General features: G+C 33.0%; 5 protein-coding genes across 5 annotated transcripts; 2 read left to right on the top strand and 3 right to left on the bottom strand.

Moving 5' to 3' along the window:
• Nucleotides 1–1483: 1483 nt before the first annotated feature.
• On the bottom strand, nt 1484–7113 carry TRIADDRAFT_53635 (uncharacterized protein; the record flags this gene model as incomplete). Its single annotated transcript, XM_002109484.1, has 21 exons — nt 1484–1603; nt 1741–1848; nt 2020–2103; nt 2514–2643; nt 2956–3035; nt 3112–3157; nt 3282–3406; nt 3502–3567; nt 3727–3786; nt 3886–3946; nt 4127–4245; nt 4418–4533; nt 4623–4692; nt 4772–4914; nt 5002–5056; nt 5226–5318; nt 5413–5488; nt 5595–5761; nt 6091–6147; nt 6454–6567; nt 6979–7113. The coding sequence occupies 21 exons, from the start codon at nt 7111–7113 to the stop codon at nt 1484–1486; spliced, it is 2025 nt and encodes a 674-aa protein (XP_002109520.1).
• A 1430-nt stretch (nt 7114–8543) lies between these two features.
• On the top strand, nt 8544–9778 carry TRIADDRAFT_53634 (uncharacterized protein; the record flags this gene model as incomplete). Its single annotated transcript, XM_002110027.1, has 5 exons — nt 8544–8710; nt 8885–8919; nt 9156–9256; nt 9351–9399; nt 9480–9778. 5 exons carry the CDS (start codon nt 8544–8546, stop codon nt 9776–9778), a joined length of 651 nt encoding a protein of 216 aa, XP_002110063.1.
• Nucleotides 9779–12086: 2308 nt separating this feature from the next.
• TRIADDRAFT_21078 (uncharacterized protein) lies at nt 12087–13497 on the bottom strand (the record flags this gene model as incomplete). The annotated part of the gene is made up of 2 exons (XM_002109483.1): nt 12087–12376; nt 12639–13497. The coding sequence occupies 2 exons, from the start codon at nt 13495–13497 to the stop codon at nt 12087–12089; spliced, it is 1149 nt and encodes a 382-aa protein (XP_002109519.1).
• Nucleotides 13498–14736: 1239 nt separating this feature from the next.
• Nucleotides 14737–21354, top strand: TRIADDRAFT_53632 (uncharacterized protein; the record flags this gene model as incomplete). The annotated part of the gene is made up of 20 exons (XM_002110026.1): nt 14737–15002; nt 15492–15555; nt 15775–15877; nt 16235–16694; nt 16792–17013; nt 17137–17319; nt 17419–17571; nt 17665–17800; nt 17898–18002; nt 18187–18363; nt 18439–18558; nt 18650–18745; nt 18832–19047; nt 19164–19274; nt 19351–19565; nt 19670–19905; nt 20241–20369; nt 20482–20680; nt 20790–20835; nt 20968–21354. 20 exons carry the CDS (start codon nt 14737–14739, stop codon nt 21352–21354), a joined length of 3624 nt encoding a protein of 1207 aa, XP_002110062.1.
• A 2681-nt stretch (nt 21355–24035) lies between these two features.
• Nucleotides 24036–24692, bottom strand: TRIADDRAFT_53631 (uncharacterized protein; the record flags this gene model as incomplete). Its single annotated transcript, XM_002109482.1, has 1 exon — nt 24036–24692. The coding sequence occupies one exon, from the start codon at nt 24690–24692 to the stop codon at nt 24036–24038; it is 657 nt and encodes a 218-aa protein (XP_002109518.1).
• Between the last annotated feature and the right edge of the window lie 2579 nt (nt 24693–27271).

The raw sequence follows: 27271 nt of genomic DNA, 5'->3' as shown, positions 1-27271 counted from the left end.
AGCGATTGTAATGCAATCTCTTAATTAACCCACTACGTAATCGTTGATTCATAGATTTTTAAAAATAAATAATCTGTCATGTAAGAATTATTTTCGATATACATTTACTATATTGGCAATAAAAAGAATATCCTTGTCAATACAAATTATTCAGAAATAACAACATCGATAACGATAAAATCAAGTCATAATCATATGCTAACTATCGATCATAATCTATAGAACGGGAATATCGACGGGCCAACGACTGGTTTATTTACCTAGCACTCTATTTATGAAAAACTAATTCACAATACATAATTTCTTGATGTTTGTTAACGTCTTAGGGTATTATTGAAAACAACAACGTTTTGAAAGGTATCCTAATATTATAAGGTAGTCTGTCTAACATTCTATGCCTTGCCTATCAAAAGCTCGACAATGATCTGATTTGACCAAGATAAAGATATCCACGAATAAAGGAAATAAAGGATACGGTAAACTAAAATTCCAGATGTTGATGCTAGCTTACAAATACTAAAGTGTATTTGCGCTAGTTATGTTTGATATAACGCAGAAAATTAATTTTAGAATTAACAACATTGCCTTTTAATGGAACTTCTACTTGTGAGGTTATGCAAGTAGTACGTTAATAGCACATTAATGTCGTCGTAATCTGTTAAAAGGAACTAATTAAAATACAGTAGTTTCGATTTTCTACTCTGCAGTGATTTATTATATAGAAAGTAATTATTGATTTTTAAATTGCTATTTGTAACAGTATAATACCCATACTATGATAGCTAATAACTCAATTGCAATGTAATTTTCTAGTTTCAAATTTTTCAATGCATTCATCGTTAGACGGCAAACCATACATCTACAAGAATTTCCGTTATTTTTGGAGGCATGAACAACTATACGACATATTCATTTCCATTGCAGTAACATTTAAACTAAACTAAACTGGTCATCACACATTTATCTCTATTGATGTAGTATGTAGTCCTTTGCATATGGGAATTTTCATATTCATTATATGTACAGCATTTTGTAAATAAAAAGTGTCAATTAGATAACTTTATCAATCAGTAATGATAACATGTTATCTTAACGTCTGTAAAGCATCCTAACCTGTAAAAATAGCTAAAGTACTTATATAAATTCATTTCGTATCTCCAATTTCGTATACATAACAACTTATAAACATTTCACACCGTGCATTATAACCTCTGACATTCCGTGTCCGGATTAATTTGTGTAATTTTTTACATCTTAGACGTATTAATAATGTATACGATATAATGTACGTGAGTAAAGTATGTAACCGTTCCTTCTCCATTTTAAGACAATATACAGTACATTTATTTGATAAGATATTAATATCTCGTATGAATTTTGAAAAATTTATGAAAGCTATAGCTATAGAGTAGTATCTCGTATCATGACTGCTACCGGTAGAGTTAAATGCACGCTGAAATATCTGTAGTATTAAACATCAAGGTTATAATGATATTACTTCAATAGAATAATTTTGGATTTGTTTTGGCTTGGATAAACTAAAAGAACCTCTAAAATACTCTAAGAACCCACGTAGGCGATGAATTTTATCGTAAATATGAATCTACAGAAACAAAAATAAATTTCATCAATTTAATGTATACATCGAAGCTTCTCCTTTGATATAAGAAAAGATAAAATTTGCAGACCAGTAACATGGTATCATTAGAATCTCGGCAAAAACAAATTTAGCCGGCTTACTTGCGTTTGAACAAGCTGAAATAATTCCTTAATAACTTGATGTGCATCCTTTGATAAAGTAAACTGAATGTAATGCGAATCCAACAGTGCATTTATCCAGTCTAGAACCTAGGATTATAAAAATTTAATCAAAACGTTAAACGATCAATAAATATTATGATTATGCAGTATCAGCTACATCTATTGGCATGTATAAAGTTACAATACAGAACAAAACATTTTCTCATTCTGCGTTAGTAACTATCATTGACTGTAAAGTAAGTATGTGATAATTCTAACCAAGGTTTGTTTGATAGCTTTCATTCGGTGGTTTTTGTCATCTATACACAGCTTCAATAAGTATATTAAATATCGTACAAGAGCCTGTAATGAAAAATGACAACATAAAGTTTAATTTTATATCGGTCATTTTTCTATAGTTTGCTTTCCAACTCATAAAGCCATCCATTAAAAACATTAAATTTTAACTTCAGTAAATATAGGAAACAATTCACTCCATAATAATTTAAGATCAATCAGAATTAGAATGTATCATACCAAACATTCTTGAACAGTGAACGTCCTCAATTCTTCATTCATAAAATAAAGATGACTATTTAACTGCCTCAAGAGCAAATTTCTGATTGTTTATATTAAGAAAATAACCCTATTTCAGATATTTTTAATTAGAGTGCAGAAAATATGAAAGGTATTAAAATGGACTATCACGCTCATTATTTTAATATTTCGTAGAAATATAGCAACCCTTGGTGGGTTAGTAAAATTTTTATAACAGGATACAAGTATTCAGCCTTTCGCTTTGTGATTTGAATATCGTTGAATTCAATTAATGTTTCATTCAATTCAGAATCATCGTTTTTCTTTAATTCTTTATCTGCTTCTGTAATAACTGATTCGCTTGCCCTGAAAGTGATCATAATCATATTTAGACATTAAGAAACCGTAACACGGAATAATTTCCAGACAGCGGCAATCAATAATATTACGACAATGTTCGTTATCCTAAACTGTAACGAAAAGATTACCATGTCCATGGCTCATCGATAATAAAAATAAAATAATTGATGATACTTGACTAAATGATGTAGAATAAGACACGATTTTGCAAGAATAATAGAATCATGACATATACGAGCATTTTATTTTTAAAAATCTGGATTGTTAATAGTTTTCTTTTAAGGTTATTGGGTAGGGTGTAACATTCACTGCACTTACAACAGAATATATTTCATCCCTCTCACGATAACAGCTTCTGATAAGTTGCGAATTTTTTTAACAGCAAGTAAAAACAGAACCTACAATTACAATAGTAGTAAATTTGAATGAGGAATTAATAAAAATCACCGATATTGAGTGGGGTATCACAAATACCATATCATCTTTTTCGAATATAGTCGGAAAGAGTGATGGGCAAGCACTACAATTAAAAATTAACAAATGGCATCAGTTTTTAACAGCATTATAAAGGTTAGGCTTTATAACAATCAATCCATTTGCACCAGAAGAATAATCCATTCAGAGAAAACTAATAGGATCATAACCTAAATGATATCCCATTCGCGCGAATAAGTTTTATAAAAGCATTTCTTGGCCAAATCTTTTCCATAACGATGCACTGATGCAGTAATTGAGATAAAGCGTTGCAGTACATAGCTTTGGCATAGCCCTTCATCCACGGAAAAAAAAGAAATATTACGCATACATTTTATGATGTTATACAGCTACACTTTAGACTTGTTAGGTTATGCTGGTCGTGATTACCTTTACAGGACTCAAAGCAGATAAGACTTCATCAACAGCTTTTTCGAATTTTTTCACGGCCGTATACTGTGTATATTATCAGCATAGCAAGGATGAATATAGATAAAATTTAACATCTCACCCTAAATTACTTTATCGTATCAGATTTAATCAATAACTTTGTTCTCTCAACTACTAAATTCAAGCAATTAAGAAATTTATGAGCCTTATTGTATAGATACTAACGTTACTTTCATTTGATAAATAAGAAGCTGCCTTATTCCATGCTTGTAGTAAGTTTTGATCCTATAATAGACAGCATTATGAAGTTGAGTACAGTAGCTTTTAAGAGCTAGTACTAATCATTAGTCATGTAGTAGTAGTAAATATCAAAACTACTGATACCTTCTCGTGACCCTTCCAATCCGATATATTAATGGTATTTGTACATACAGAGTTGCTATCACTATTATTTAAAAGAATACAACCATAGTACTGTCAGTATACGTCGTATTTCCTTATGAAACTTGAACTACCGTAATTCAATTTGTTAATGCGTAATCAGTATTATTACATTACAAAAGAATATTCGATTTTCTACGATTTCAAACTTTGTCACATAAACTTTCGTTAAATTCAGTCTAACCTGGTTGAAGGCATTTTCATACCCAAAACAGACAACAATGAAGCTGGTTGACATTCGTAATAACACACAATCACAGCGGTATCAATAGCGATAAATAAATATGGAGAGATGTTCACAATCTATAAGAACAAATAAGAGTAATTGTTAAGGAGTACCGTAGAAAAATATAAAATCATGCTGTAAATTAATAGTACTTGTTATTAATGTATTTAGTAAGCAAGTATAGGAGTGTCTTGAAGGTAGTCAGATAGGTGAAGATAGAAAGCTACATAAAGGCCGTTCATTACTTACTTGTAAAGTGTTATCTGAAGATTGAGCAATATCTTCGTCAAGCTTTAGACTTTCCAATAAGTTATGACGGCATTGCAAAGTTCCAAATGTTAAATCCCATAACGACAGTATTGCTTCTGTAATTATAAATTTATATAATGGTCAGTATCCGATAGGTTGGATAAATTTGCAGTATTGTCACAGTTCAAATTAAACCGGTACATACCTGTGTTATCACCATCAACGCTCTTCTCGGCACTGACAACATATTGCGAGTTAAGTAAAGCTAATGATACCTAGACAATTATACCAACAGCAATTGCATCTTATAACTGTACTAATATCAACACAGACCCAGCAATGCAAGAAATTTACCTTAGATTGGCTTTTCTTAACATCGGATAAGGAATTATATTGTACTACTTGTAAATTGATACGGCTATCTTCCTCTGATAATGAAGTTTTACTTTGTAATAGATTAGTAATATTCGGACTTTGGCGTAATGATTTATCCGACCCTATGATAAAGAGTCAGTAAGAAATTTAACAGAGATCAAAACAAAGAGTTATAAAAATCGCAATTTTAATGAAAATTCAATTCTTACATTGGGAGACTAAGATATTTCGAGAAAAATTGTAATCCATCGCTAGAAGATCGGTCTAAGATTGGAATAGAACAAGATTAGCATTATCTACTAGAGTACATGTATAAACGTTACAAAGAATTTTACATCATTAACATACATTGTACGAAAACTATTGGATCTAAAGGTTCACATAATCGAAATCATCAATTAGTAGTTGTGCTATAGGTTGTTAACTAAATTACCTGCTTGTCGATTGATAATTTAGCCATCAGAACATCGACAAATGACTGATTTTGATCTTGTAATTCTTTGACATTAAGATAGTATTCATCGTCCTAGGCAATAAAAATGTTTAGCACAAAAATGTCATTAAAATTATCTCTTCATAGATATTTATTGGATAATTTTCAAAGTCTATCGTTTGCTTACCCGACAAGTTATTATTCCTACGTACAAAAAATTATTCTTTTGGCTCCAAATTGAACTCCAAACGACCTGTATATCACTTTAATTCACAGTTTTGAACAAAAATTAATCTATTGGTACTACATAGGTTATAACATCGTAGCTATTTCTTGTTCGTTGTATGTACACGGTAATTTTAAACTCACTTTGGTTTTGTTCTTTTAGCTCTCTTACGGGTTGTGGGCATTGTACCATTGGAATTACTAGATGACATCAGAGCTACAGTTCCATCCGTAGAGATTATAATTGGCTGGTTTAAAGTTACAATGGGTGTAGTTGTTGGTGCATGAAGTCGATAGACTGGCTTTTCAACCTGCGTTATACAAGTTGTTTGATGATTATGAGTATCGTAAAGATATTTTAATAAGTCATGCGAATACAATTGCAGGAAACAATGGCATTAGTTCAGCATATTTCTTCATGACATCAAATCAATAGGCATTAACATACGCGTGCAGTACATTTGTCTGATAAGCTAATTAATCAGTATTATTTAATCCAAGTAAATACTAATGAAATTGAAATATCATCACTTATTTCGAATTTAACGATTAAATTTAACGCCCGTACGTAGGGTATATCTAGCTAATTTGATACTTGAATACTTAATATTATCAAGATCTAACTTTAAAGCGTACTTACAGAAATGTGAGAAAATTCACCGAATGTTGGGCAATGGTCGCTCCACTGGAAAATATCCTGAAATGTAAAATGCCAACATAAAGTCATTCTTTCGGATGCTATTGTAGGTTATGACTACATGTCATCGTTGAATATTAATTAATTATCTAGTAACGATGGTCTATCCTAGCAGTTAAGTCTTTACTGTTATTGTTTGAATTATAATTTCCATAGTAGTTCAATAATTTTATAATCTCGTTGGAGCATTTAGCCTTCATTTACTGAGAGTGTGTTACTTCCAAACCATACTTATTGCTCATTGGTGCTCATGAGTTAGTATTAATTTATTATAATATTGATAATAACAGCTATACCCAGCCTAACCTTTTCATTGAAGACACAGTAATAATCGTTGGTACTTTCTACTTGGATAGCATAATTTGTTGCATGGTATCTTTGCTCTACGGACCAACTTTTGTAGGCACTTTTTTCTTCATACTATAGCAAGATTGCACATATAATCACGTTCAATTTCATCCATTACCATGGTGTTACAAGTAAGATTTTAACAATAAAATATATCCTTTTACTTTATATCTAACTGATGGAAATTTCTATCTATCCTAAGATTGGTAAAACTAGAAGAACAACACCATATATCTCTTACAATCGAATATGTACAGCATTGTGTTAGGGTTAACTGTACCACAACGAATGTGAATGACAAACAATGTGATAGGCCAGTCATAAGATCAACATACTGATCTCAGTTATGCAAGAGATATCGATTGCAGATTCGTTTACTACATGCCAATATTAGCTACCAAGTTAATTGAAATTAGAAGCATGCCCTACAGTATACAACGACTACAATATCGCATGATGAGCATTTAGTAGATAGAGACTTACATCATAGACATAGATTCCCTTTTTAGCATAGGTGACAATAATCCTATTGGGAGATGAATGTTGAGCAATGCCAACGACAAAATCTTCCGCTGCATTATTACGGCATAGTAAGAAACTATCATTGATTTTAGCCATGACTGTCGCTATTTGCTGTTGCACATGCAATATCCACAGTTAATAAGAATACTTCGACAAGTAGTCTAGTGATGAGATATAACTCTATTTCAAGAAAATTGGGTCTTTCCTGTGCAAGAGCAGCGAGGTCGTCAGATATCCTCCAACAATCAATACCCTATCCTCCAACAATCAATACCCTATCTCGTAGTTGTACCGTGGTATAATATCAATAGTACTGTAGACCAAGAACAGAAGCTCAGTAGCATTCAGTAAGGTAAGAAATGGAGGAAGTTTCCAATATTATCAACGATAATTCCAGGTTCCAAGCAATTTTCCGATGGAACGTGGATGCAATGGTGGATTTCGTTTCCGGTGGGCCTTGAGTGCACGAGCACGCTGGTGTGACGTGACGTTGTCTTGGTGCTGACAGTATTGTAGCTACTATACTGTTCGGGATAGTAGTTGAAATTTATAGTCAAGTGTACCAAGAGCTACATTATACCTGGTATATTGACTACCAATTCTGTCTGAAGTGCGGTATAGTACCATCAACTATTCGAGCTGGGGTCTGTCCTTCCGTACGAGGCTTGTACCGCTAAAAACTAATGTCATATAGGGCAATTCAATTTGTAGTGTAAGTGGGTTTCTTTGTATGTAATCAGATGACATTAATTTTACTAGCAATAAACTCGATATTTTGGCCATAATAGAAAAAGCTTTTTCTCTATGGGCTCTGTGGTGGTGTCTGTGCGCCTAGATAGTATTGTGACTGCAGTTGACTATCCAGTATACTGTAGGCACTCTACGAACTGATCAAAGAAACCAAGGCAACCATGGAGGCAACTTGCTCTAATAAATTGCTCTAAAATAATTTAGAACATTTGCAATATTTTAACCACTTTCGATGGCTCGATTACTTGCAGTTGATTGCAAAAGATCCTTCAACGTGTAAGTTACTCTATCAATCAATCAATTTATCGTACCGTAAATGATCTTAATAGACTATAACAGTATTGACAATGTTGCAAAATCTCTGTAAGTCGTAAAACCTGGATTCTTTCCAATATGGATAAATTAGCTATTTTTAGGCTGATTCTATCTAAAAATGAATCTACTGAGCGATAAAGACAGTGCTTGCAGAGTTCTTAACCTAGTAGTTATAATGTTAGCGACTTGTGTTATTGTCATAAATACGCAACTTATTCACCATGTTTGCTATAAATGCAACACTGCAAATATAATATCTTGGGGTACTTCGTCATCAAACTATCTCATGTTGATGTTAAAACTAATGCTCAGTATCCAAGAAGGAAAAATGCGTTTCAGAATTTTACTCCTGAAACCACTTTAGCACTTCATATTATCCACTTAGAAATATGCATTATTTCACGTAGTTAATGAAATAGAGAAATATTGTAATAATCCATTATGCCATACTCATAAATTGCATGCTTGTCCAAGAGGGTAAATATTCAACTGCTGATTTACCTCGTTTAACTTTACTCACATATAGGATCCAGGAAGAAATCAACCAGATATCCATTGCTATTGACAAATCGCAATCATTACTCAATAATTCAACCTATTTGCGCTGCAAAAAATTAATTTCAATCAGGTAACAAAAGTTTATATCCTGTACTTTCGAAGTCCATTAGATCTGTCTTGTCAACTATTACAATGTGATCGATCCTTTGATTTATGTAACTATGCGTATGTTAACGGCTAAGTATTGAAATCAATGTTTTAGTTCGAAGCAATATTAATGCTCGATTCTCTCCCGTTCTATAAGGCCTACATTGCGGGATAAGCCAGTAGAAGATGAAGGTATTGCATAAGACAGGGGCCTAGTATTATTGCAGCCCTTATCTCATAATTTATATATAATTAGTGGATATATCAACAGATACACTGCAACAGATAAATATTTTATTGTATTTACTATGTATAGTAGTAATATTTTATTGACTGCAAATAAGTATAAAGCTGGTCAATGCCGAGATCATTCATGATCTATATACAGTATTAGTAAGAATGGATTAAACTATATCTATATCATATAGAAAGCGAAGTGTCGATAGAAAGAAAAAAAGAAGAATTAGAAATTATTGAAACACTTAATCGTGCGATTGAAAATGCAAATATTGCTGAAAATGAATTACAAGTAGAACATAACAAATAGAATGCTGCACTATTGTGCTATTACGTAATACAGTATTAAAGCGAATATGTAAAATAATATCGGTTTGTCTATGCAGGTAAAAGGCAAATTCAATAAGAAAAAGAAGAGCTTATCCGAAATTTATAGTAAGCTATTATACCCTACTTCATACGAGATAAAATTAAGTTAGTGAGCCTAAACTAAATTATGTCTCGTAACATAATAGCTTCAAAGCCAATTGCAAAATCTAAACCAACAGCAAAGTCCACAGCTATTAAGAAAGAACATGCAACTACTGGCAAAAAAGTACAGCCTTCAGAAGATAAAAAACGAATGAAAACTAGCGCTCGAGTAGCTTCATCACAACGTATTAAAGTATCTAACGGTAGTACATCGACGGATAAAGTATTGGTTATCAATGAAAAAAAAGAAAATCCAGTGGTATCAACTGCTGCTGTTAAGCCTAAAAAACAGAATCGTAAACTTCTAGAATACGAAGTGAACGAGGCTAAAATATTACAGTAATATATAGTTAAACAATTTATAATTATAGGATGTTTACATGAAAAATTGCAGTCCAGCCATATAATTTAGCTTTTAATTGAAATTGTATCTCCAATAATTGCTTAACATAGATTGGACAAGACAATCATCACCAGCAAATTTAGGCGACAATGCCATAAATTTAGGCAGTTAGCATTATTTTTCGTCCTTATACCATTTTAAATAGTAACATATATCTATTTGTAAACACATTCAGTTTTATACCGTGCAATGTTCTTCTATTTTGTTGATAAGGCTACAAGAAGAGATTAAAAAGACTTGTGAAATGGCTGATATTGAAACGAAAGAAAACTTTATCTCACGCTTGGAGTCAACTGTATCTACAGATACTATCTCCTGCATATTATTTTAGCAAACCTTCGTATGTTTAGAAATTACTTCATCTCTTATTTCTTCTCCTTAACATTTAATTTTCAAGTTTGACACACCAAGTTCAGTGGCTGGATTTGACGATTTACAAAAATTATCCAAGTTTTGTATTACCAAACACAAACTGTTTATGGAAGATGTAGATCATTTCGTAGAAAATATTAATGAAGGTTGAATCTATACAGTATTATCAATGCTGTTTCATAAACAACTGTATGTAGTGTGCCTTTTATACTAAAAATAGATGAAGAAATGAAAATTCACTCACCGTTCTTGTCTCAAGCTTTTCAACAATTTTGTGCCGATGCTAGGGATCTACATGCAGAAAGTATGGAGATAATTAAAGGTACGATAGTGTAAAGAGCCATTCATTTATCTAAAAGTGGTTTAAGTAATAGCATAGTACTCGTTCCTAATTTTATAGATGAAAAACTCCTTTATACCCATTGTAAATGCAACAACTGCAATAGTGCACTTGCTGTACATAACACCGTCAATGGTAATTTTTTTATGATGATGAATTCTTTAAGGATTAGTAAATGATTTAGTAATTATGATTGAGAACAAGCAAAGGCGATGAGACTTCTAATTCAGGAAAATATATATCATATTCTACCATGGCGGTAAATTATTACTATACTATTTGCTGTAATATACTTCAGTAATATAATGGTATTGATTTACACTGTATTAAGTTTCACTACATCTTCATCAACGATCAGGAATTAAGTAAGTTAGTAGACCTTTATCATGAAGCACAAGCTACATATATGCAAGGAAAAATTGAAAAGGTACTACTGCGAAAGAAGACAATTACGCGTAATAATAGGACTGCATCAGGTATCTGAATAATACATAACCTCATAATTTATATTGATGATTATATATTTCCATTTCAGGAAATTGCAACCAATACGGTCCCATTAATAAAATGTATGGATCCGAATAGCAAGTAAGTACTGAAACTCAGAGTGTGATTTTGGTGATTGTATCGATTTATTGAAATATTGACTAGAGAAATAAGATTATGATTTACTCCATTTAATTTTAACCTGCTAGAGATTTTTATGAACTCTTTCGCATGGTATATTCTATATTATGCAATGGTGGTAAAACATTACCGACTTTAGTTATCGATAAGGATTAAATACTCCCTTTAAAGATTTCTTCTATGAAAGCGAAGGAGTGAATTCGAAATGATAGAATCCTTAGTGACTTTCGCAATTGTAATTATTATTACTAAACCGCTGAGAATTTGTATTGTATTGTATAGCAAAAATGTATTACTCAGCAACCATTTTAAGTTATGATCGTAATTTTTCATCTATTTATTTTAAACCATTTATTGGGCGCTATCTTTGAATTAAACATAAGTTTAACAAAAAACAGCTCAAGTTCTTAATATAGCAGAAAAGCAATATAGCGTCTTAATGTAACAATTTATCTTTATGGAGTTTGAGAATTGACATTTATTAATAGGAATTGCGAAATGATTTATGATCAGATTTTTTTAAAATAGACATATTTATACTATAAAGGAATAATTATTATATATTTGGTAAAGAAAGTAATTAATTTAATTTTAATTCTCGAATATTATATGTATAAAGACAAGTATATAAATTGTACGTCATATACTTCATGATAAAATCGATGCTTTAAAATATTAGTTGGCTGTGTGATATAAATATAAAATACAACTTTGTTCTGAATTGGAATTACACAATAGTGCAACAAAAGATAACTTACCGTTTATCAATCTATCAACTTATATAATTACTTGCCGTATATGGTGCGTATATATGGATTGTGAATTGAACTGTGATTAGTGTGATATCATGACCTACAGTATAAGATGAACACATCTACAGTATATCATGTAAAATGTGTACTTATATTTTTAATCGCACAATGAGTACAATAACTTGATTTCGTCGTTGTAGTTCATCTCAAATCTAGATGGTGTTTCTAATATCATAGGTATATTGTTTAACCTTGAATCGTTCATAATTAGCTTGAAAGCCTTGAGGCCAATCTTTCCCTTGCCAATATTTTCATGTCGATCTAAGTGGCAACCTAATTCACCTTTGGAATCATTAATATGCATAGCACGCAAGTATTGAAAGCCTACTACACTATCAAACTCATCCATAGTTTTCTTATAGCCTTTTTTACTTGCTATGTCGTAACCTACCAAGAGAATGATACCATGTTTAATCGATCTATAGCTCTTTAATATCTAGATTGGTCAATTTTATAACAATTTAATTAAATAGTTACGACTTAGGAAAAGGGTAATTGAGCTTAAACATATAAATAGTAGAATTTATAGCACATCTACAGTAATTTCGATACACTATCTGGTTACCACGATGTCCATGACCCTACTCATAAGCTCCTATAGACAAGATTATTAAATATAGTTTACAGTTCAAAAATTTGGCAAGCTTACCAGCAGCAAATGTATGACATGTATCGAGACAGACACCAACTCGAGATTTATCGTCAACACGATTAATAATTTCGGCTAATTCTTCAAAAGAGCCACCAATGACATTTTTCTGGTTGCTCATATTCTCAATGACGGTAATGACTTTGTTAGTAGCCCGGTGAGCAATGTTGATACTTTCAGCAATAAGCTGTATACATTCCGTACGAGATATTTCGCCACGGGATGATCCAGGATGAAAATTATATAACATTAAACCTAATTTTTCGCAACGCTTTAATTCATCAATTAAAGCATTGCGACTCTTTTGTAAGGTATCAGGATTGGGTGAGCCACAATTCATTAAATAAGATCCATGAGGTAATATTTGCCAGGGTGTAAACTTCATCTCCTTACAAACTTGTTGAAATTGATTGGCAGCCTCATCCAGTAACGGTTTACTATCCCATTGACGTTGATTGCGCAGAAAGAGTCCAAAAGCACCAGCACCTGTTTGATGTGCATCAATAGCAGCATTATATAAGCCGCCACTGATAGACATATGACCTCCAAGCCATTTCTGGTAACGTAATGGATGGTTGTTCTCGTGTAGGCTGCTATTATCCTTTACCTTTTTCTCTTTCTTGTTGGATGTTTTCGTTTTCTTGGTTTGTGGACTAGTCTTGAGGTCATCACTGGCATGATGATGATGATGATTCACAGAGGATTGTTTTTTACTCTCTTTCTTAGCTAGTTTGGCTTTGCTACGGCTTGTTTCTTCGTTGTTTTTCCTTTTTTTAGAAGTGATTGCAGCTGGTATATTGTTTTGATGGGTAGTTTGGCTGGCAATTTGTCTTACAAGTAATCGCGAGCTCCTCCTCATGTTTGTTACAACGATGTAGGTTTTAGCTGCGTGCAGACATCATCAGTGATATACTACTCGTGTATTGTATTGTACTGTAGATTAGAGTACTCTACGACGAACTCTACAGTACAGTATAGTGTACTGCATGGATTTAGCCATTACAGTATATTCTCATGGCAGATCATGATGCTGCATGTGTCGAAAGAGCAACAGAATATTTACCAATATTTAACTGTACAGTACTGTATGCTGATTGCAATGTTTTGCATCATGGCCATAGCTGGATATCTGGGATGGCCAGTCTGATTAGAGTACACTACGACGAACTCTACAGTATAGTGTACTGCATGGATTTAGCCATTACAGTATGTTCTCATGGCAGATCATGATGCTGCATGTGTCGAAAGAGCAACAGAATATTTACCAATATTTAACTGTACTGTATGCTTGTTGATTGCAACAATGTTTTGCATCATGGCCATAGCTGGATATCTGGGATGGCCAGTCTGATTAGAGTACACTACGACGAACTCTACAGTATAGTGTACTGCATGGATTTAGCCATTACAGTATGTTCTCATGGCAGATCATGATGCTGCATGTGTCGAAAGAACAACAGAATATTTACCAATATTTAACTGTACTATATGCTGATTGCAACAATGTTTTGCATCATGGCCATAGCTGGATATCTGGGATGGCCAGTCTGGAAATGACATCATTCGGTGCTCGCTTGTACTATACTGTACAGTGTACAGTGTACAGTACTGTGGCAATGCTACAGTGTGTGTACTGTAGAGATTCCCATAAGTGTCCCTTTAACTTAGTCAGTAGAATGAACGTCCATACGGTGTACTGTATAGAACACCGACGAGTGTATTATACCATAGACTGAGACCGTTGAGTATAGGAGCAAAATCCTTCTTCAAATCATGTCTATTCCTGTCTTGGAAACTTCAACTTGGACGGAAAACTCCATTCCTGGCCATGATTCATAGAGTTAAGACCGATTTCATTCATCATTAAGGCTGCATCTATTCCATAAGTAAGCTATCGCTATTGCTGGTAATTGAGGATTGTCTATTTATCCATTCTTTGAAAGTTTCAATATTCAAATTGGAGACGAATTGAGCAACATTGACATCATCGCGGTTGTCATTGCAACCTGCAGACCATCGGATCTGTCTGTTGGAACTGGAAAACTCTCACCATCAATTAATTAATTATAGACAAGTAGGAGAGAGAGACAGATTCATCATGGAGCATCAACAAGACATGCAACCAAGCTGTAGTCATCAGGCAGATATCGATGAAATCATCCAAAATGATACAACAATACAAGTCGACAATCCACATGCTGATGGCCAACAACAGCTAAAAGCCCTTGGCTTAACCGTTTTTAACCATTCTGACTATGAGCAAAATCTTATTAATCAAATTGCACAAGCAATCAAAGCGGAAGAAGTGCTAGCTGAGAAAGAGAAAGTCCAATCTCAATTGCAAATTCTTCAAGAAACGATGAGGTAACCCATGCAATAGATTGTATATTACATGCCCCTATAGCATCTACACCCGCAATAATGTAATTATAATTCTTCGTAATAATAGCTCTATCGATCTAATAGAGGATGTACAGATACTTAGAAAACTTCATGAATATCAATCTACACGCATGATAGTAATAGACAGAATTAAAGGTAACTAGCTTTAAATTCAATCTCTTGCTTGTGATAGATCAAATACAGTTCAGACAGGAACATTTCGACAGGATAGTATTAATCATGTTATAACGGGAGTTTTAGGAATTGGCTATATTGGTAATACGAAAGAGAGGACACTTTTTTTATTTGACTTAGATCATCCTTAAAACAGAATGTATCAATACAGGGATTCGAGAAATAAGATTTCTTATAGTGTTTGTTACTTGTAATACCTACCTAGTCATATTGTCACCACTATAATATTGCAAATGTTAGTCGAGAAATTCTAATCCAATTGTGATTAATCATAAGGAAACGCCATCAGCAACTAGCGACGGTTAAAGATGAACATGTAAGATCCAACGTAATGTCGACGGTAAGATTGAATACATAATAATAAAACGTTGTTTAATTAAAGTATCGTATCGATATATGATGAGAATCAAAATCATCTATTGAAATACAACATATGATGCTTCTCGGACGTAGATATTACATGCATATATAAACGTTTATAAATAAGTGTAAGTGTATTATACTGTGTGTAAGTTTTCCTTTAATATTTTATATGCCCTTTACTGCATTCATACTTTAGCTTGAAAATTTAAGAAATCAAGAGAATGAATTAAATGAAAAATTGTCTGTACTGGAGAAAGAAAACACTGAAAGCAGCAATACTTTAAACGACGAATGTAGCGGTTAGTCCATACTGTATTTAGCATGTGCTGACAGCACCACGATTCTACTTTACATAATGTCAAATAGAACTTTCCAAGAAACCGTTTTAACAATTGTTTATATTAATTATAGAATTAATTTGCTATAGTATGATACGAATTGCTCGCAAATCGTTATAGAAATTGATAGATGCTGTTGCATGCTATGCTACTTGCACTTTTTTGGTTAATTATCATTACTGCTCCATTCGATGATGATCAGATTTTATGCTATATTGTAGAATTTAGCCTGATATAATACTCATCATAGTCTATTAAATTAACTTCGAAAGAAAAATAATCCGAACTTTATCAATTTTTATACTATACCTCTCGTAGGAGATTCTAGCAATGACGTTAATAACAAATTAGAGTTATTACAAAAACAACGTGAACAAACCTTGTCTTATACTATACCTGATGAGAAATTTACAAGTGATGATGTATCTGTTTCCGATGAAATGATCGAAACGGTATTGGGTGAGCTTGGCGATGATATGTCCCTCAATGATACCTTTTACAAGAATTGGCTAGACGACGGTGATTTCGATATAAATTCTACAAATAATACTGCCGATCAAAGTCAAGTCATAATTGAACCAGACTCTTCTAATAATGTACCCGATAAAAATGAGATCGATAAGGAACTACCAAGTGCCTTATCAAAAAAGCGTAAAAAGAATAAGATTACAAAGATAGATCGTTCTCGTAGTTTAAGGGATACTAGCGGTTCGGATTTTGAGGATCAAGGAGCCGATAGCGATGAATATGTACCTAATAGTAAAGAGTTAGCAGACAGGTATATAAAAATTACGTTTAATTTTATATCTAGGTAGTAACACTTTACTAATAGCAAGCGGTAGCTAACGCTTACATTTTTTTATATGCTTGGATAGCTTCTATGATAGCGATGAAAACAAAAAGCGCCGCCGTAAGGAAAAACGTTCCGGCACTTGTACACCCATTAAAAATGATAAAAAGAATAAAATGGATACGAAAGACAAACAATACCAAGATGAACCTATATCACTACATCAGCTAAGCAGAAAGCGAATTATATCTACACAAGATAAATGTATCGATGATGCCTACAAGGATGTCTATCGAACTCGAATAAGGTATGTTTGAGAATACGTACTAACTGTAATTCAATGAATAGCTGACATGTGAACTTTATTTATATACGAGTACTTATATCATCTAAAACTTACATTACCGGTACCCCTAAATAATAATAATAGGTTATATAAAGAACGCTTTCAGGCTTATAACCAACTTCTAGATGCTGTGGAAGGCAATGATGTCGGTCAAATTACTAGCAAGAGTGATTATAGTTCATTCATAAATTGTTTCGACAATGCTTACGATATGGTTTTAGATGGTGGTCTGTCCGTACCTGGTGGCATCTGGAAAAAATTGTTCAAGTATATTAGCCATTAAAATTACTTATGTGTTTATGTTTTTAATGAAGGATACAATTTTAGTACCTGTAACTAAAATACAAATCTGAATTAATCTAAAAGATATCAGCAAGACGGTGTCCGTTGGATGTGGGAACTACATAGACAAGACGCTGGTGGAATAATTGGGGATGAAATGGGTTTAGGCAAAACCATACAGGTTATTGCTTTTTTGGCTGCTCTAAAATATAGTAAATTACCCCAACGCCATGGAAAGTAAGCCAACTAGAGTCTAGCAGTCAATTTGTTACGTACTGTAAGACGACAGAGTTGATAGATTATTTTATCGATTTTATTTCTGTTATTAAGGTATACTGGATTAGGGCCAGTACTAATTGTATGTCCGGCGACAGTTCTTGAACAATGGGTTGCAGAATTTCATAAATGGTGGCCGCCATTTAGAATAGCTATATTTCATGAGACTGGCTCTTATGCTGGCTCATTAGTAAGTTACTGTAACTTACTTACGGTAACTATAGCGATATAATTCTGTAGTACACTGTACAATATTTAATTTGATGTCTTATTTTTTAATACATTAGGAGTCGTTAGTCAAAGACATAGTCTATTCGAGAGGCATCTTAATTACAACCTACAGTCATGTTCGCATATACCAGACCCTCCTTGCTCAAAAGCCTTGGGAATATGTATTTCTCGATGAAGGACATAAAATTCGTAATCCTGATGCAGAAATCACAATAGCAATAAAACAGGCTTGTTAAACTTAAAATTGATTTCAATTTTCTAGATGCGATAAAGGCAGTATCCAATTCTTTTACAATTCTTCGAGTTAATAACTCTTTTATACAAACATTTTAAATGTTGAAATAGGTTAGAACACCACATCGAGTCATTCTTACCGGTACCCCTATGCAAAATAATCTACGTGATCTATGGTCATTATTCGATTTCGTTTTTCCTGGTAAACTTGGCACATTACCAGTATTTATGGAGCAATTTTCTGTCCCAATCACAATGGGAGGTTATGCTAACGCCACTGAAGTACAGGTTATGATTTGTCACAAAATAAAATTAAGAAGATGGCTTAAAGTCTCAATCAGCTAACTCTTTTCCTGTTAATAGGTCCAAACTGCTTATAAATGTGCTTGCGTTTTACGCGATACCATCAATCCATATTTATTGCGCCGTACTAAAGCAGGAGTACAGAAAGACTGTTTGCATCTTCCCCCTAAAAATGAACATGTATGCTAATTAAATGTTCTAAAGTTAAAGAGAGATTATGACTGACCTTATTAGCGTCTAACGATACAGCAACTGTCTGGTTTGCGTCTAGGTATTATTTTGTCGATTAACGGATTTTCAGCGATGCGTTTATCAGCAATATCTAAAATCTGATGAAGTAGCAGGAATCATCGATGGACGAAATCATGTTAGTTTTTCTGTTAATTCTAAAGTATAGATAGTATTTAAAGCTGTAGCTAAATTTACGTGTCTATTTCTTATTTATACTACCAGGCTTTTGGCGGTCTCATTACCCTACGCAAAATTTGTAATCATCCTCATCTTACAAATATTTCCGTACCACGTGTAGCAAAGGTTAACGTGGATAGCGAAATTATTCGATCTGATGGACATTGGCTATTATCTGGGAAGATGATTGCACTGAAAACGCTGCTATCACTATGGAGAGAAAATAAGCATCGTGTATTGTTATTTACTCAAACGCGTCAGGTTGCTTTTCACTACAATTAGCTTTTATTGTGTATTATTTTATGTAGTAGCTATCTTGTCGGAATACCTTCATTTGTGTTAAGTAATAGGTACAATTGTCTTGTATTTTATAATAGATGGCAAATATCCTAGAAAAGTTTGTAAAATCTGAGAACTACCCTTATATGCGTATGGATGGCACAACCAACATCTCTAGTAGACAATCGCTAGTGAAATTATTCAACAGGGTACTTGGATATTATTGTATCGGTAACTAATGACGTGAGTAGATTAACTAACGGAAGAATTGTTATCAATATACAGAACAATGCCATATTTATCTTCATATTGACAACGCGTGTGGGAGGTCTTGGTCTCAATTTAACTGGAGCAGACAGGGTAGTGATTTTCGATCCAGATTGGAATCCTAGTACTGATATGCAAGCTAGGGAACGAGCTTGGAGAGTTGGACAAACAAAAGAGGTCACAATTTATCGCTTTTTAACATCGGGAACGATAGAAGAAAAGATATATCATCGGTAACTATCACTGAAATTCGTCATGTATGGTAAAGTTACCAAGTAAATAGAGAAGACATGATCGAATTAATCAATATTTAAGTTAATGGTTATTAATTCCTTAGGCAAGTCTTTAAAGAATTTCTTACCAATCGAATCTTAAAAAATCCAAAGCAGCGACGTTTCTTCAAATCGAACGATTTATATGAGCTGTTTTCATTAGATTCCACTGATAATAACGAAACGAGTGCGATATTTGCTGGAACTGGTTCTGAGATTGACTTACATAATAAGATTAAAAAATATCGTCTAGCACGTAAAAGTTCAAGAAAAAAATCGAAGAAATCAAGCCGTGGAAAACGTAAATTATTATATTTCAAATTAATAAAATGCCTTACTTCTTACATCACATCAGATCTAAGCAGAAGACAATTAATTCGTACTTTAAGATATAGTATAATGTTACTTGAGTAAATTTGGTAGTTTACTACCTCCTTTTCCATTACAAATAAATCGCTCTTTCTTTATGATGCGCATAGACGTAGATGGCAGTAATTGATATTAAATTCTTCGCGCTGATATAAATATGTGTACATTAGTAATCAATTAAGGCAACTCCGTAATCATCAGTACACGTGTATATCTAGAATATTATACAGTTTGTGCATTTACTTAGTCTGACACTCTACTTTACAGGTATTGAGGGAACTAGGGTAGATTATGTAGATAAAGAAGATAGCTATCATTCGTCATCGCTTGATGCCAAAACCGGAAAAACGGGCAATTCAGACGATTACGTACTAGGAGCTCTGTTCAAGAAAGCTGGTAAATGATTAGCTAATAATACTAATCATCGATATATTGTAGTGCATTACTTGTATTTAACGATGGAGCGCATATATATTTAAATTGTATCTTCTATTCTGTGCTTTCAAAGGCGTACAAAGCGCAATGAAACATGATAAAATTGTAGATTCGTCTAACCAAGATTATTCTTTGGTGGAAAGTGAAGCCAAGCGTGTGGCAGAGATTGCTAAGAAGGTTTTAACAAATTCAAGTCAAGAATGCAAGAAATATTCTATTGGTATACCAACATGGACGGGCAAATCAGGAATTGGTGGAGCCCCAATGGCCAAGTTGTTTATTTGTTTATCTTTTAAATCTAATATCTTGACTAAACTAATTATCTTGAAAATCTAATAATAACGTTATCTTATTATTGTTCAATTATTGTAATATTGCTAGGCCAAAGTTTGGTAAATCCTCAGTTTCACATTCAAAAACAAAACAGGTAGGCTAGCGTTAGTCATCCATATAAATTAGTGATAGCGCTTTTTCTTATATCGTTTGATAAGTTATCAAATGGGTCTTGATCTAGAATTGCTACATACACTTATAACCAATATTACCTTTCTGTTAATAGGGAGTGGAACAAGAACAAAATCAGCATTTTAGTGGGAAGGCAAAAAATGCCTCTGAAGTGATGTCTTCCAAAGATCTATTAACGCAAATGCGAACTAGGAATATGTTTTCATCTCCATCGGGAAATAATACATCAAATAATAATGATGTTGATGGAGTTGTGCTAGATGGAGCTAGAAATAAAATCTTGTTGGAATTACGCGATTTTATTGCTGGAAAACCCAACACACAAGCAACTAGCCGGGCTATTATAAATAAATTTCAATCAAAATTGAGAAATACCGATAATGCTGCTTTTCGTGCTATGTTAAATGAAATGTGTACTTTTCGATCTATGACTCATGGCGAAGGTGTTTGGGTCTTAAAGGCACAATATCGCCCAAAGTGAACTGCTATGCAACTACTGAAATATAGTGTATGTCATATTGGCTGATTCAATAATGATAGTGATACAATCAAAATTGACGACTACGTCTACTTTATTATAAGTACTATGATAATACCAACGATCATTTTATTAATATTTAAAGCACTATCTTTATCATTATAAAACTAATTAATAGAATTAACGAAAGGGATTTTTCTAAATGAAATGAATAATTTCATTGAATGATTGGTCCACAGATTATTTTAAGTTATTTACCAACGATTGCGTATGAATATACGATCAATGAATAAGTTAAACCACAGCTAATATCAATATTACAAAATATATATCATTTTCGAAAGAAGTCTCAATGAAATGATGCGTTGAAATTCTTAAGAGATTGCAGTCTGATAGGATAAAAATCCAAAAAATATTTTAAATTTGCAGATATTACAATTGTATGCGAGTATAGTTATGTAATGACATCATCGCTGTAACGGCAGCATTTTTAATAATAAAAGTAATTATCTCGAAAACATTAATTCATGTTTTATTGTGCTGGTGTACAATTTTATTGAACTCGCCATGACTGTTACTCGTATAATAGCAGGTAAGAGGGATCAAGAATGTCGCAGTATTCATCTCAGGCAAAATAAAAACATAGCATGAGTAGATAATCAAGAGATAAATTATTTAACATGTACAATATATGTATGAAAATAATATGTAATTATTTTTTTATTAAAGCCATTCTACTCTTTCTATATGGATATAACTGAATAATTTTTGTTGTGTTTATTGAATACTAATCGCGGTGCGTAAAGTCTACACTGCTTATACCTAAAATTAGTCCATTACTTGTATATGCACAATGCACAGCTACTAAAGTTCGATATCACAAATATTTTATACTGCTACATGCTAACTAACATTCTTTTCGTATGCATCAATTACAATATGATCAGCAATTATTTTAGGCAACAGAAATATTGTCAGTAAAATTAAGTAATTTAGGGTCACAATAGTAAGTTATAAAGGAGATTGGCTAAAGACAGCAATATGAAAATTTGAAATACGAAACTGTCTTATACAGTAGTCCTGATTCTACGACATGACCTTTCTTATTCCTATATCAAGATTTTATTGCTAAGTCGAGCAGATAGCGATTACAAGGTGACCTAAAAGGTGTGCCCATCGAGGTTGTAAGTCCATGCATACACATTTTAATCGAAAGTCATCGATTAGATAATGTAAAGGTTTTATTTAAGTTTCAATCTTGATTCACTCTTAACAACAATAACGTCAAATGATGCACATTTATTTGCTCTGCAGATGTATGCCCGAAGACTGCGCTCCGAATGAGATACCCACAAATTTTACTGTACTTTATTTTAGCCAGGTAATTCTTAACGGATTATAGAATATGGCAGTCTTACTATATATATCCTGGCGTATACAGTAATTAACTTTCCAGAGTCGCCACGATCACGAATAATTGCCTTATTAGTCTTTAAAAATTTTTATTTCCATTGCCTTTTTTCTATATGATCACGACAAAACGGATTTAGTTTATTTTACTTTATCGAAACAAATAACACATTAACTGTTATTGCTGATAACCTCTATTAATCACAATTAAAATTGCTATATATGGAATCGTTCCTTTGTCTACCAAGGAATTGCAAGATAAACTTTCGGTAGTAAAATTAAATAAGGATAGGCCGGCCTACTATAAGAAGTGTCGTCAAATAGAATTAGGCAATTAAAATTATTTTTTTTGCCTAGCTGTAACGGTAGATTAAAAAATTTGAGGGTGGGTAGACGAATAATTTAAATAATTGAAATTTTGATAAAAGAATACTTAATGTAATTGCTACTTATAACAGTAATTATTTCCATCAAATAAATTAGGCCATATTTAGTTGATTTTATAACGCTATACTGGCATCAGGTAAGTTATCATTAAATAATTTAGAGTAAGAGCATGATTAATGTGTTTTCAAAATTATATTAACGATTGTAGTTGTAAACAAATAGGTGAAAATTAACTGTTGAGATAATCTCTATATACTTTTAGTAGTATCATTTTATAAATATTACAATTTATTCCATATTGATGATACGATCAATGTGTCTTAATCGAGATAATTTAACAACGGAATGCTTTGTAGTTTGAATTTTGCCATCCTAAATTCATCGACGAATTGAATGTTAACGCGTTGTCCATCTGGCAATTTCATCAATACGAGTATATAGAGGCATTTATGATAGCCATACTTTATCTCAATCGATCTGTCTTGAATCATATCTATCTATAGCCGTGCATGTGTATGAAATTTAATAAATCAAATATCCATTTTAAATGAATCGTACGATTGATATAAGCTTGTATAATCATTTCTGGGCCGTAGTGATGCAGTAGTAATCATCAGTTGCAGTTAAATAAAATCTCATTCTTAATTACCCTATTGCTGTGATATTTATTCTTAAAATGAAGTTTAATTTTTGATTGATATAGCGGATAATGCCGCTTTGAACCACAAAAGGATGTGTATGATTTCTTCCATACGCGTAAGAGTATAAAACCAATGCTATCAATCTCATACGAGTAGTACTGTTTAGATTGATGCTTTTACAAGCTAACTCTGTTACTAATTGTCCAAAGTGAGTTGATAAATGTTGTACAATCATTTTTTCCATCTCTATAACAAATAAAGTAGGCCCCATAACATTGCAAGGATGATCGAAAGGCAATAATGATTTGAGATTGCGCTGCTGACTATAATCTCGGTAACATTCATACAATGATGCGTTGCAACATCATAACGACGAGCACGGCAAAATTCATCACCCGATCGATACCAATGCTTGATAGGTAATCCTTTCCAGAGAGCATCTTGACAAACTGAATAGATTTGGTTGCAAAAATCTAAGCATACAGTTAATGTCTGACGAGTTTGATTATAAAATAAGTGTTGATCCGGTGAGCATATATAGCACATCAGTTGATCAAATAAACGGCTACATTCAGGTGGTAGATTTAGAGGTAATGGTCTATCAGCAAAGATTAGATCGACTTCAGGCTGTGTACAGCAGGCATTTTCTTGAAACCAAGGACAATTTGTTAATTGAGGTTGTCGTTTAGCAAGCCTATTATTAAAGTAAGTGCAATACTTTCGAGGCGGATTATCAAGGCTCTGCTGGTCAAGGACATAAACTCCTTTACTTTGAGCTGTAACATGGACATCATGGCCCAACATGATGGCTGCAATAACAGCAACAACAATGTAAAAGTAGATTAAACGATAGGACGTTTGTACAGTTGGTAAAAATAATTGATGGAGGCCAAAGAGAGCCATCCTTGAAGACAAATAATTAGATCGTTCCTTCAAATGACGGTTTATCGTTCAAGGCTGATGGTGAACTTGACTAACGCCAATACTATCTAATAGACGCTGTTCAATGCTATAAATTAATATACTTTGATGCAATTCATTTCAATACAGTCTTCTGTCCACGATTCTACTACTTCATCGTTCCGTCATCCTCTAGGCTAGCCAATTGCTGTCAATAAGAAAAGCAAATAAGACCAGAGTGTTCATTCAATAGACGTTGTCTTTTTCTTGTTTCACTCTTTAATTAACAATCTTTCAATCAAGATTGTATTTAATGACAGAAAGAAACGTCTTGACGTCGTTTTCCAACCGGAATAACTTAATTAACTTCTTTCTTCTTGTTGGTATTATGGAAATGGGAGAGAAATTTGTGAATCTTTCTTCTTGTCAAATTATGCCAACATTAAATATGGCGCAATCAGTCTGTATTGTATCAATTTCAATAGAGACTATATTTAAATATTCTACAATGATGATTCTTCTATCAGTTGCAAGTAGAAGACTATCAAGGAAGGAAGATGGCAGAGTCAGTGTGTCGTTTCTTCCGGGAAAATCTAATTGAGAAATAAAAGAGGAGAAAGAAAATTGAAGTAGAGAGTTGTAATTGACAAATAATTGCTACCATTAATTAAGGCATGACTGCTAACGTATCTCAGCTTATAAAGAATCGACTGTACACCTACTACTGTTAGCGTAACTATATCATGGGCAGTATCGCTTAGCAAGCGGCCTTATTGAGGGGAAGAAAATAGAAATATGTCAACGCAGGAATAAAAATGTAATTAATTATAGTACAATTTCGATCGTGTCTATATGCTGTTAATAAGATGAAAGGAATAGAATACATCAAAACAAGTGAATTCACATGATGAAGTTGGAGTCAACGAAGGAAATGCTTCAATAACTTTCAGATCACATCTGAATAGTTCTCCATTGGCAAGCAAAATAAAAAAATAAAAAAAGTCAAGATGGCAGGACAAATTGATCCATCGACGAGCCTGTCCATTAGGAATGGCATCGCTCTTGTACTCTACTCTTCTAATCAGAAGATTGAAGAAGAAACTTACGTTTCAAATGGAGAAGAGGATATCCATTAACTGGCTATGCATACTATCATACAACACTTTGGCTATCATTCCTTCGATAGAGAGAGGATTGGATGGACGAAAGGCATCAGTGGTGGACGCTAAAATAACCAAAGTCTCAAATTGATTTTCTACTGCATCAATAATCCACTATAGCTTAAACAATTGCTGATAGTATTTTCAATGGTATGTCTAAAACATGTGAAAATCGCTATAGTACAGTATAGAAAAGAAAATGAAGACAGCTTTCATTCATCAACAACGTCCACAAACAGGAAGAACTGGAGCTGCTTGCTAATAAATTCATGAATTAATTATTCATAATGGACTAAGTCAAAGATTGTGTAGAAGGATATTATTTCTTTCCTTCCTATTCGTATAATATGCTGCTATGGTAGTCTATTCGAATTCATGATCATGGCTGCTTCCCAAGGGTTTTTTTCTACAGCAACACGACTAGATGGGTCCACGGTAGGGAGAACTTAGACCCCTAGCGAATGAGCACAATGGACTAACTCAAAGACTGTATAGAAGGATATACATTAGAAACATAGCGTAGTTATTCTAAAAAGATCAAGGATTTATGAACATCTATGATAGAGTTTACGTAACTTTTTCAAATATTGTGTACAATCTCATCGTAACCAATTTATAAAAATCGATTTTACCTTACAACTTGAATCTTGACTGTTTTAAAATAGGAGAGACTCGACAATATATTTCAAAGTGTTTACAGGTTGATTTACAATATATGGACGCTAAATAAATAGATACATCTAGCACATAACCAAGATGGTGCTATCAAACTGAATATCTTAATAGCATCGAAAGTAAAAATTGAATTGACTATCAATACCTGCATTTTTTATGGAAATTCAATAAACAATTATTTAAAAGTTTCCTTCAATACATATACAACTTCATGTTAGCAATTTGTAAAAGATATGAGATTTCCTTGGTAATCATTAACTTATTGTTAGGTATATTCAGTATTTAGAAAGTAGTCTGTATCAAGGAATCATCTGTCTTTACAATATCCAAGGTTATAGTCGAATAGGGTCCATTTTGAATAGAAATGCATGCAATATTCAGTCAGTCTTAATCGTACTTGCAAAGGTGGCATAAATGATTCAAGGATGCATCCATCATTATAGGCAAATAATTATACGCATTTGCAAGTTGTATAAACGCACTGAAACTCCAGCTCAAATAGCTTGCTAAATTTAACTATAGTATTAGTTGAGGCACCAAGTAATGAGCTGGATACGATTCTATACTAGTATGCCTTGGCTAGAGTTATCGCACAAGTCGAAAAGCTTATCATTAAACCTTCAGATTTTTATTCTACCAAAGATCGTACAGTAATCGATTGAATTAGCACAAGGATGGCAACTCTTGAATGATCGGTACAAGTTAAAAGAGTATAAAAGTCTAGACTTTGGAATATCAAGCAAGACC

The sequence above is a fragment of the Trichoplax adhaerens genome, genomic scaffold (genome assembly GCF_000150275.1).
Source record: "Trichoplax adhaerens TRIADscaffold_2 genomic scaffold, whole genome shotgun sequence".
In the NCBI taxonomy this organism is placed as follows: domain Eukaryota; kingdom Metazoa; phylum Placozoa; class Uniplacotomia; order Trichoplacea; family Trichoplacidae; genus Trichoplax; species Trichoplax adhaerens.
This window is presented reverse-complemented; position numbering and strand designations above follow the sequence as displayed.